This window comes from Neolamprologus brichardi, chromosome 5, assembly GCF_056152115.1.
Source record: "Neolamprologus brichardi isolate AB-2024 chromosome 5, ASM5615211v1, whole genome shotgun sequence".
Taxonomy (NCBI): Eukaryota; Metazoa; Chordata; class Actinopteri; order Cichliformes; family Cichlidae; genus Neolamprologus; species Neolamprologus brichardi.
Window position 1 is genome coordinate 21,569,461 of NC_142108.1, and position 11,472 is coordinate 21,580,932.

General features: G+C 37.9%; 1 protein-coding gene across 3 annotated transcripts in view; it reads left to right on the forward strand.

Annotated features, from left to right (window-relative positions):
- Positions 1-11,472, forward strand: part of mtss1 (MTSS I-BAR domain containing 1) — a 73,519-nt gene that overhangs the window by 55,642 nt on the left and 6,405 nt on the right. Inside the window, exons 7-14 of one of the 3 annotated variants that reach the window (XM_006783035.3) lie at positions 2,994-3,151; positions 3,256-3,363; positions 4,332-4,429; positions 5,139-5,214; positions 6,116-6,292; positions 7,777-7,905; positions 9,966-10,116; positions 10,597-10,623. In XM_006783035.3, coding sequence (XP_006783098.2) covers positions 2,994-3,151; positions 3,256-3,363; positions 4,332-4,429; positions 5,139-5,214; positions 6,116-6,292; positions 7,777-7,905; positions 9,966-10,116; positions 10,597-10,623 — 924 coding nt within the window. The remainder of the gene's footprint in view (positions 1-2,993; positions 3,152-3,255; positions 3,364-4,331; positions 4,430-5,138; positions 5,215-6,115; positions 6,293-7,776; positions 7,906-9,965; positions 10,117-10,596; positions 10,624-11,472) is intronic. The other 2 variants (XM_006783036.3, XM_006783037.3) reach the window with 2 other exon arrangements.

The following is an 11,472-nucleotide window of genomic DNA, read 5'->3' on the forward strand; positions in this document are numbered from 1 at the left end:
CATGTCTTTTACACACCATTTCAGATTGCCTGAATTGATTTTAGCTTAACTTCAGTTTCGGAATCTTTCTAGTGCAACAAATCGGTCAGATTCTTAAGGGAATCCTGAAAATTATCCTGAAGAATTTGGTCTCAAAAATGTGCTTTGCTTTTTGTTTCTCCACTTGGATGTTTGAACTTCGCAGCAGAATGACGTATGTGCCGGTTTTGACACCAGAAGGCTGTTTTTACGTTTGTCTGCTGAAGGGGGGAAAGTTTCTTTGCACTCACCTTAAATGAGTTTAGCACATGTATGTACAAGCAGGTCCAGTGTGCAGCTTACAGAAGTGTGATGTGGAAACTTGTGGGCTCCAGTGGAGAGATGCTGAGAATCTTGCGTGGAAATATCTGTTAGTTATGCAGCTTTGACCTTATACTACAGCCTGTCAGTGTGGCATGAAGACTGTTAGTTTGGAGTGGAAAAGAAAGAAATGAGGGAACGGATTTGATCACAGTTCACTGAAGAGACAGAGTCTTCTGCCAGCTGTTCTTTGACTCAAAAGTGTGTATTCAGGAGTGTTTTGGTTTTTGGGGGGGTTTTAATGGCAAAAATTACATTTTGATGATTGTCAGTGACGAGTCCATATTCATAAAAACAGCCATGAACGTGTGTGCTGCTGCAGGATACAGTTGGCACATTGTAAGCTAGCTGAAAGCTGATGCAGTATTTAAATGGATTGTTTTTTGTATGTAATCTTTATATTGGAACCTTGGAGTGCACCAGACTGATACATAAATTTGGAGAAAAGTTGATGCTTTTTGAATCGAGGATCCAGGACGTTAGGATTTCAGTCTACCAAATACTTGGCATTTAACATAATTCAGCACTTTGTGTGTCATATTTGAATTCAGTTGTTCATATATGAGCCTTTGCTCACTTTATCTCAGTTAATGTGCCCTCTTCGGGTCTAATGGCTGGCGGTGTAAAAGAATAGACTCTGTATCAAAGATTAAGACAAGATGATGCCACCCATTAGTTACCGAAGTTTTGTTGTGAAACTTTAAGCTGACTTTTTTTTTTACAGTTGCCAACTTGGTGTTTTCTAATTGAGAAACTAGGGGATACTACACACTCATAAGAGGCCAGCTGCTTTATCTTACTTTGTGACTCAAATGAGGACCATAATGTAAAAATATATATATATATAATTTGGTTTTAATAACACTCGAAACCAGCATGTAAGATCAGATTTTCACCTGGAAAGTGTTTCCTAAGTTTATAGAGCAATAGGGTAATTTTGTCATGGACTAACAAGGAGTTGCTCCCTAATGGCCATTAGAAAGGTTTCAGGGTTTAGGCATCAGCTAAGCATAATACCCAGTCTGCTTTACAGGGAGGAATAAGAGCTAAAATGACAGAACTGTAAAATATCATCTTCAAGGCAGATCACTCCTGAACTGTCTCATGGCTAGCTTTGTGAAGGCTATTATTGTCTAACAAAGACTCGAGGTTGTTGCAGTGGTGAACTGGGTTTCAGGGCTTCTCATGACTCATGTGACAAGCCTGGTATGGTTCACATGCTGGCGTAGAGTCCAGTAAACAATGTAGTAAATCAAATCAAAGAAGTCAGAGAAAGGGAAACCAATGTCCGTTTCTCTTCCTCAAACTCAAATTCCATCCCACTCTAAAGCACCTCAATTACTCAGAGCCTTTTACTGACACATTATTGAAGGAATTCTAAGCATGCATGATGCCTGTTAACCAACGACAAAACACTCAATCGTGTTCATCTGAGCTGGGAAATCCTACATTGCCTTACTAATTTTCACATTTTAAGCACTTATGTTCAGCGCACACAGAAGGATAAGGTCAGGCAGGGTGTGTGACAAACAGCTGACTACGTGTGTTTGCGTGTGTCTCTTCACTGCTTTTATGTGGTGCTGTTCTACCCTCTGGTGGTAGCATATGGGTAACACATTGTGATCCTGTGTGGTTTCCTTCACACACAGTATTGCTCATTATAAGGAAGAGATGTTGCACTAATGTTGTTTATAAGAACTGTGATACTTGCCTCCACACCATGAATACACCAAAAGCAAATATTTTTTAGATTTAGAACATTAGAACATTAGCTGGTTGTTACATTGCAGTAGAAAGTTGATCAAAAAGTTAGGGATGGATTTGTGAAAGTTTTTACCACAGATGGCGTGGTGGGAATTTTTTCACTGTTGTGTAATCAAGCATGAGGACGTTTGCATAATATCCTCATTTTTCAAAAAACAAATTAATGCCAAATCAAATTAAAATTAAACAGTGGGAAACATTGTGGTGATAATGTAATTAAGTGCAGACTCACAGCTTTCATTTGATGGGTTTTACACAAAATAAATGTATATACTGTTACAAAATTACAGATGGTTTTTAAACATAGCATTTTTCACAGGTTTAAACGTGTTTGGAAAACTAAAACGATGCCTATCATTCATTTGCACGAATATCTATGTAAAGTTTCTGTGTGGTTTCCTCCACACACAGCTGTTTGGGATTCTTTTTGAGATCTTTACTGCAGCTGCCTTCTGTTTCTGCTTGTTTGTGGTCATTTTATCCTCAGTTTTTCCTTCCTGCAGTGAAAAACATTTGTAGATGAGCTAAAGTCGAGAAGTCAATTTCTTTGCCTTAAGGATTTCTTGAGTTGCGTTTGCTGTACGTTTAGAGCCATCATCCGTCTGTATGATGGCTCTATCATGAGCCTTTTCTTCTACATACTCTTGTCCTCTCATCATTTTGCTATGAGTTAATCTTTCTTTCATCTATCCAGAGTCTTGTTCCAGGTGTGTGTGTGTGTGTGTGTGTGTGTGTGTGTGTGTGTGTGTGTGTGTGTGTGTGTGTGTGTGTGTGTGTGTGTGTGTGTGTAATACTGGTGATTTGCTTTGGCCTACAGACATTTCTGCTTTCTCCATATATTTCTATCATCTGGACCGGTCTACCATCACTTCCTCCTGTTTGTGTTTTAGGGAAGGATGAAGCTCGGGGACAATTGGACAACGCGCTGCAGGACGTCAATGTGCGTTATGCTGTGCTGGAGGAGACCGAGAAGCGAGCTGTGTGCAGAGCACTGATAGAAGAAAGAGCTCGATACTGTAGTTTTGTCAGCATGCTGAAGCCTGTGCTGGTCAGTTGTGTGTGTGTGTCTGTGTGTGAAAGAGGGATGCAGAACAAGACTTTTTCAGACTTTTCTAACCTGGAAAAGTAAAATAAAAGGAGCTTGTCTCGTAGGACCATGAGATCAACATGCTGGGTGAGGTGACACACCTGCAGACCATTCTGGAAGATCTGACAAACTTGACAGCTGAACCCAATAAACTTCCACCAGCCAGCGAGCAGGTACCTTAACCACCTTCTCCATCTTTACTTAGTGATCTTTCAGTTTTCCTCTAGCACCCTCTGTAGGCCTAATATTACCTTTTTAGTGCTATTACTCTGTTTTCCCCAGATTTGGATTCTCTGTGGTGGGAGACTCTCATCCACAAATATTTTAATTGCCAAGTGCTGTGACAAGTTGACAGTAGCTCTTGTTCTGCAACCTTGGTGAACTTAATGTTGCAGCACACAGATCAGTTTTTGCAACAGGTTATGATTTGTGGCTCTTCCGCTTACTGCAGATCAAAGCAATTCAACACATGGAGGTGGGGCTTCTCTAAAGAAGTAGCCCAGCATGACAAATCATTCAATCAGCAGGTCCTTGTCATTTAATTTAAAAAACAAACAAACAAAAAAACAAAAACAAATTTGCATTAAAAGAATACTAATATTCCTTTTTTCCCCTTGAATGAAAAAGATTAAAAGAACCTTAAATTTCAACATAAGAGTGAAGATATTGTTTTCTCTGACAGATTATAAAAAATGCTCAAGCTGCCAGAAACATTTAGGTGGCTGTTAATATGCCTGGAAGGCCCCCGCCCAAGTATATTAGCAATTTCAAGGCAGATGATGTTTTGTTTTTTTATTTTGTGTCTTATTTTCAGCAAATGTCAGAAAAAGACTACGACCAACAGTGATTGGCTCTACTGAAAGTGCTGTGTATGTATGCAAAGCATGGTTTATCTGCAGAGGCCCATCTTTGTCCAAAAAACTACACACTGTAGTTTATTTTGACCCACACTTTCATTGACTAACTTGGTTCTGGTAATACCCACTGGAGTTGCAAATGTGTATTAATCTACCACTGAATATAGTTCCAGCACTTCCTGTATTTCTTCCTGTATTTCTGAGCTTTATGCCTTCAGTAGAAACATCCCAACTTTGGAAAATAAAAGGAAAAACAACACAGCTGTCTTTTGTGTGTATTACAGGTGATCCTGGACCTTAAAGGTTCTGATTTCAGTTACACCTATCAGACACCTCCAGCTTCTCCCAGTAACACTCTCTCCAGGAAGAGCAGCATCAGCAGGTGGGTTACACACCAAAGCTGATTTTTACAACATACAGTATTTCATATCACTTCATTTCACATTCTAATAATATCAGCGTGTATTGCTGCTTTCTTTTCATTTTGATGTTTTGTCACAGTGTTTGGAACTTTACTGTGTGTACTGCACTATATTTAAAAATCACACCTTAAACTTTGTTTCTGTGCAAGTTGATGCAAGTCAAAGTTAAATCCAGGCTCAGACTACATATTTTTCCGAGTTGTGATTATCAAAGTGTCAGATTGGACAGTTACAGTCATAAAGTCGTGCCTTTTTATGAGTGATGCACATGAGAGTGTGCACGTTCTGCAGAGGTGATAACTCGAGATGTCCAGGATGAGAGTGTAAACAGACAATCACAACAAAGCGTGTTATATTACTGGCTTTCGGCTCAATTTCAAACTTTCACTGAGCTTATACCAGCAACTTCATTCCTCTTTCACTTTGTTGTGTTTTGCAGTGTTTATGGCTTTTAATTCTAAAATAAGTTCTTTATTATGTGATTTTCACATTCCAGACAGTCGCTGCTTTCTTTCTTTCTTTCTTTCTTTCTTTCTTTCTTTCTTTCTTTCTTTCTTTCTTTCTTTCTTTCTTCCTTTCTTCCTTTCTTCCTTTCTTCCTTCCTTTCTTCCTTCCTTCCTTCCTTCCTTCCTTCCTTCCTTCCTTAATTTTTGTGTCTTTGCCTCATAGCTACCAGTCAGGATCAGTGAGACATGTTCCCTCTTTGGACTCTATCAGCTGTGCTGTGGATGGACTACACATGCAGGTAACACACTTTTTACCTTGGTTACAACAATTTTATTTCTGTTGTTCTCAAAAATATTGTTAAGAATACATTTTACACTATGTGGCCAAAAGTACATGGTCATCCCTTTTCACACACTCCTGTGTCTTTTAGCTCAGTTTTCTATTTTCAGGACAGTAATGGTAAATCTTTATTATATAATTGTAGAAAGCAACTTCCTTCTAATTCAGATGAACTTTCTGCACTGCTGTGCTTGCTAACGTTAACAGAGAATCACTTCATCTTCTTGTCCAAATATTTTAACATTTGGCTAAAAAAGGTGTATATATGTAAAATGGCTGCACCAAAAATGCTGTACTGACAGTTCAAAATGCAAAATATAGCTGAGGGAACGGTGGTTATGTCCATCTTTCTTAAATAGCTTATGGCCAACGCTTCCAAAGTGCATTTAAAACCAGCCTGACAGTTGTGTGTGTGCGCTCAGCTTTAGGCCAGATCCCCCAACCTCATTGTTGGACTTTAAAACCTTTTTGGCTGAATGGGAACAAATGTGGGCAAATGTTAGCAGTAGATTAATGTCCGGAGATCACAAGTGTAGCATTTGAGGGTGTCCATATATTTCTAGCCATATACTGTACATCAGGGATATTAAGATACTCTTATTTCATTCAAACTTATATACTTTATAGTTTTAAATCAAATTTCCACAATAAATAAAGCAAATTCTGGTCAAATATTTTCAATATCTTTAAAGGTGCATTTCACTTAAATATACCATTCCTGCAATTCTGTACACTCCACATTCTTCAGGCTTCATCCACATTTTAAAATGACACTGTCAGCTTTAAGGATCTTCAAAATAAAAGCTTGTAACAGTAACAACAAAAACAAACACATGCCACTCTAACCCTTTCCTGTGTAGCGCTGCTCCTCCCCCTATCTGCTCACCGGCTGCGATGAAAGCGGTCGATCTCTCAGCGAAGGGAACTCCCCCTCTCGCCTCGGCCGTCACGGCAGCCGTGGTCGCTATGGTTACGCAGCTGGCTATGGCCACCGCCCCGCTCAGAGTCGCCGCTTTAGCCGCAGGGATTTGAAAACTGTGAGGAAAAAACTATATGACTATTACATTCCTCCCGACCACCCGAGTGCCGTCCTGTGATTTTTGACCCTTTTGTCTTCCATTGGTGTGAATCTGGTTTCAATGTCACATTGGCTCCAGCTATTTTACCTCTTTTGTTTTTTTTAATTCCATATTTTTTCATCAGCTCACACCTTCAGTTTCACCTTTAATTGTCTACGGCCTCCTCCACCCTCAGTGTCCCAGGATGGACCTCATATCTCAAATCCATTTTGTTGTAATTATAGACGTAATTCTTGATCCCATTCCATAAAAAATGTTTCTGAGCCTTCACAAGTACAGTTCTAGGGACTCTGTAATTGTGTGAGTATTTGCAGTATTTGTTTATTTATCAGTGTCTTTTCTTTTCTTTTTTTAAATTTTCTTTAAAAGTGGTTTTGTGTCAGCTTTTTTATGCTTATGTTTCAGATTTATGTGTTACAGTTAAGTACTGTACTAATATTCAATTAAAAAAAACCTACTTTACTTTTCTTGATAGCTTTTAGACTCAAAATGACACTTCTTTAGAGTTTTGTTTTTTTTTAAGGTCAAGCTCTCAGGAGCACAAAAAAGGTCTCTTCCCTGACTGCTTTCTCGAAGCCAGGAGTTTAGCTGGAAATGCTGTGGTCATTTTACCCTTAGTTGATGTTGGATTTTTGGATTAGGAATTCTAAAAAACTGCCCATAATATATTTTTGATATACGATCACCTGGACATTTAAAAGATCCATAACATCCCACTCCTTATTTTCAGTAGCGGTGAATGTAATAATTTGTTTTATTTAAAAAAGAAAAAAAAAATCAAACCCGTCCACTAATGGCTTTACACAAAGCCAAACATGACATATTTATTTTACGTTTTTCCTTGTTAACACTGTTATTTAATAAATAACACAATTGCTTCATCCCACCTCAAAAACAAGCCTTCTCCTTATCTCAAGTACCTGTTATTTGTCTTCCGCTGCTGAGACGCCCTTTCTGTTCTTGAATTTTGGTGTAATGGCCTTTTAAACTGGTGTCATTATTGCTGTCAGTGGTGTCTTGTCAGTCATCCTGTAATAAAAATGTAAGTTTATGTTTTAAATTGAGGAAATTATCTCAAAATTATGTGAGAAAGAACAAAATCATTAAGGGTTCATGTTGCTGTTGAATGAGGAACTTTTATTGATATTTTTAAAATGACAAGTAAGTATTTTCTATGTAAAATCAGCAGCCATTATGCAAGTCTGATTTATAGAAAATAGAGCTTGTTTCTTACACATCTGATTGAAACTGATGGCTGTGCTGACATAGATGTAAGTTACAAGCTTTTATTACAAATGTATATTCTGTCAATTTCTTTCCACCAGAGACTTTTATGATGGCTGAACAGAACTATACTCTCTGTAGTCTCTGCGGTTGATTTGTGATTCTACATTTGATGATTTGTACCTTTGATCCGCTTTGACTTGGTTTCTTAATGACAGGATTCAGTTGGGTCCACCAATCAGCTGGCCTCTGGGGGAACTGGAGGGGCGGAGAACGGCCTCTTGGCCCCTCCACACAATGCCTACATGCATGGAGAGCGAGCTCGCGCCATGTCTGCATCTGGAAAGGTAAAACCCACAGAAAGCATATTTGGATTCTGGTGATTGTTCTTGTAAACTCTCATCTGTATCTCTCAGTCTATATGAAACTAACTGAAACAGTATTTGTGTGCTGTCTAAAATAATTTCAAAAAACAACAAACAAACTGTGTTTGCTTGGAAAGCATACGGAAGGAATTGATGCCATCTTTATTGCGACCGGGAGGGTTTTTGTGTATTATAATGTAAACCTGTAACACTCACAACACAAATGTTAAAACAAAAACCCAAAATATTAAACATTTTAAACATCAAAGCTGTAGCAGCAAACAAACAACACTAAAGTGAAAAACGAATAAAAAGCTAAATAGAAATTAAAAGAAAAACAAAACAATACATGAATGTATTGAAACTTCTTTTTAAATAAAACAACAAAAAACCCACACACTAATAACAGCTGAGTTAAAATGAGAAAAACCACTGTGGAAATTGCTGAAATGAAATTCACGAGAACGAAATAAAAATCAAAACTAATGATAAATATTAAAGTAAAATAATACTGGACTAAACATCCCTGAAGACACGAGTTTATTTTATGTTTATATTTTTTGTTTACTGATCCAGTTAATGAACTAAGAAAAACAGTTTATTAAAACAAAACATAATAAATAAAAGTCAGAAAATGCATGCAAGTGTATTTTCAATGGTATATTATAGAGTTCAAAAACAGCAGAATTGGATCTTTAAAATAACCAAATCATCCACCAGAGGGCAGCAGGAGATCAGAGGACTAAAATGATCTGCACCCCTAATCTTATGGCGGCTCCTCTTCTCTTTTGTTTCTTTCTACTGTTATCAGTACCTTGACTGTTTTGCTTTCCTCCTTTTCTTTGTCCTCCCATGTTCTTGCTTCCTGCTTTCAGGGAGTGACAGGAAGAACCAGGAGGTGCTGTTACGGCACTCCACTGTGACAGTTTAAGTGCTTCGGGGAAAAAAGAGAAGTTCTTTGTATTTCATCTGTGTGAAATTGTCACAGTTGATGTTCTCAGCCGGGATACAGATCCTTGTGGTGAACCGGTGTTTTTGGTGCTAAACAGGCTCTAAAAGGTGGTTGGTGGTTCTTGTGCAAACATCCCGTGGTTAAACGCACAGGTGATGTTCTGAGTCTGACAGTCATGGAGTTAAAACTACAAAGATGACATTCTGGCTTCCAGCCTGGATCCCAGCCTGAGAGCAGGCTGCTTCTGTGGTTTTTCTCTAAAGCAAAAAAAATAAATAAAAAAACTCGTTCCAAATACTCAAATTACATTCATCACTAATTGACTTTATGAATTAAAAGACACCTGAAGTTATTTTACCTGGAGCCCTGAACATGCAGGCATATTGATAACCCAGCAGGAGGCAGAGGACTAGCATAGATTATTAAAAAGTCTCAAAGCTAACAAAGTTGTTACTTTGTTTAGCTTTGTTAGCTTTGTTTGTTAGCTAGGTTGATCATATGCAAAAGCTCTTTTACAGGGATTTTCCTCCATAGAGGAATTTTTGGTGTCTCAAGTTGTTTTGGCTGGAAATAATGACAACATTTACAGAATGTTAACACTTTAAAAAATTAAACGTTAAATAAAACATATTTTTATTTTATTTTTTTAATCCTGTCCTCTCTGGCAGCTTTTGCAATCATGATTATGATCTAAATGCACTGCCTTTACTATATTGTGCTTATTTACCTCGTCACAATCCCGAAGGCCGATTATGAGCCAAGAAAACCCTTTTCTGTCCTATTTCTGCTATTGAATTTTATTTTTATAGCACTTTTCAATTCAAAGTAGTTTATTATAAAAAAATAAAAGGGTTGCTAAAAATTAATGCTGAATACGTTTAAAATATTTACATAAAATAACACAAACACCCCCTGTCCTCCAACCACACTTTCAAAAGCTTGACAAAAAAGTTTTGCGGATGTCACTTTGGACAGAAGCTTTGACCGCTGGATGGTCAACAGTGAATGAGAAGCATGATCTTGCTGGAGTATATAGATCTTTCGTTAGTTGAAAAGTTGTAACCTCATCTGTCTCCTTTCACTCTTTTAGCCCTGCTTGGCCCAGGATCAGCTGGCATTGTCACTGGGTGCGCTGAATTCTGACGCCCCGAGAAGCAGCAGAGATTCTCTGCACTGTTCCAGCGGCTATAGCACCCAAACAACCACCCCGTCCTGCTCCGAGGACACTATACACACCCACAGTGAGTACATTAAAGCACAACACTTCTTTTTATTTATACTAAACACAGCTCACTGTGCTGTTGTTTTTGTCCTAGAGATAATAGAAAATCTAATTGAGCTCTTGATTAAAAGCTGTTTGAACCAACTATGTGGCCGAGACGAACAACATGTGATCCAAATACAAACGAAAGTGGCAGCAGCACCACCAACAATAAAGCAATTAGATGTTGTGTTTATTATGAAAATGGAAACCCACTCTCTCATGGAGCCATAACCTTGGTGTGAATTGCTGCTTGTCTGGCTAAATTTCTCGGATTTACCCTTTAGTGGGTGTCATTTCTGATTTCTGACAGTGAAACTGACTCTCTTGACCTGCCTGCTGTTCACTTGTTTTTTTCTGTGCTTTTCTGGTGTATCAGCTCATCTTTACTTCTTTTCCTGCTGTATTTCTTTGAGTAGTTTTGTGTTTTCTTGGTTAAACTGCCTTCCTTCTCTTCCAGCTGTAAAGAGAGATCCTCCTATCTATGGTAGGTCTCTGACTGCCTGTATATCTGCCTGCCTGTCTGTCTGCTTATGTCACGTCCAACATACCATTAAATCTACTTTTGGTTCATCTATTAAAGATCTTACATCAGCTGAAAAAGCACTGTTTATTTAAAAGAAGCAACAAACGTTGTCCTTATTTTCAAATATTAGAATCTTTTTTGCAACGATAAAATTATTAATTTTGGTGCCTGTCAGGGCACTTGTATAGCCAATTTTAATAACCTAATCATTAGTGGCTGCAGTTTCCTCCTGTTATCTCAGTTATCACGCACAAGGAAAGTAGAATCTCTCTTCTCACTTTTACAGTGTTAGTGTTACAAAACATAAGCATTTTCTAGGCTTCAGGACTGCGATTTTAAACATCAGCAAATTATTGAAGATTCACTTGTGAAGCATGGTGCCCAGGAGGCAACACTTCTCTGGATAGTCACTTCTTGCTTACCCAGCAGATCCTTTAAAATAAATAAATAGATAAATAAATAAAGCTTCTTTTCTATCAAAGTATAAAGTGATGTAAAAATTGGCTAAATCTTGTGACGCTGCTGTGAGGGCATCAGGCGGACAAGCTGACATTGTTTATTTTACCCATTAAGTTAATTAATACATTTTTGGATACAGCGTTAATCCAGGTATGGAATTTATTTATTTATATTTTTTTTTAGCTTAGTCACCCAGCTTATATGAGACTGAGGTTTCTCCCATCACACTTGCTTGCAAAGAGAAGACATTAATTACTCACATTTCATATTTCTGGTGTTGATGCTAGCAGATGAGAAGCTGTCAGATGCATTTAAATTACGTAGTCCCTTTTTTACTTAATTTTGGAACCC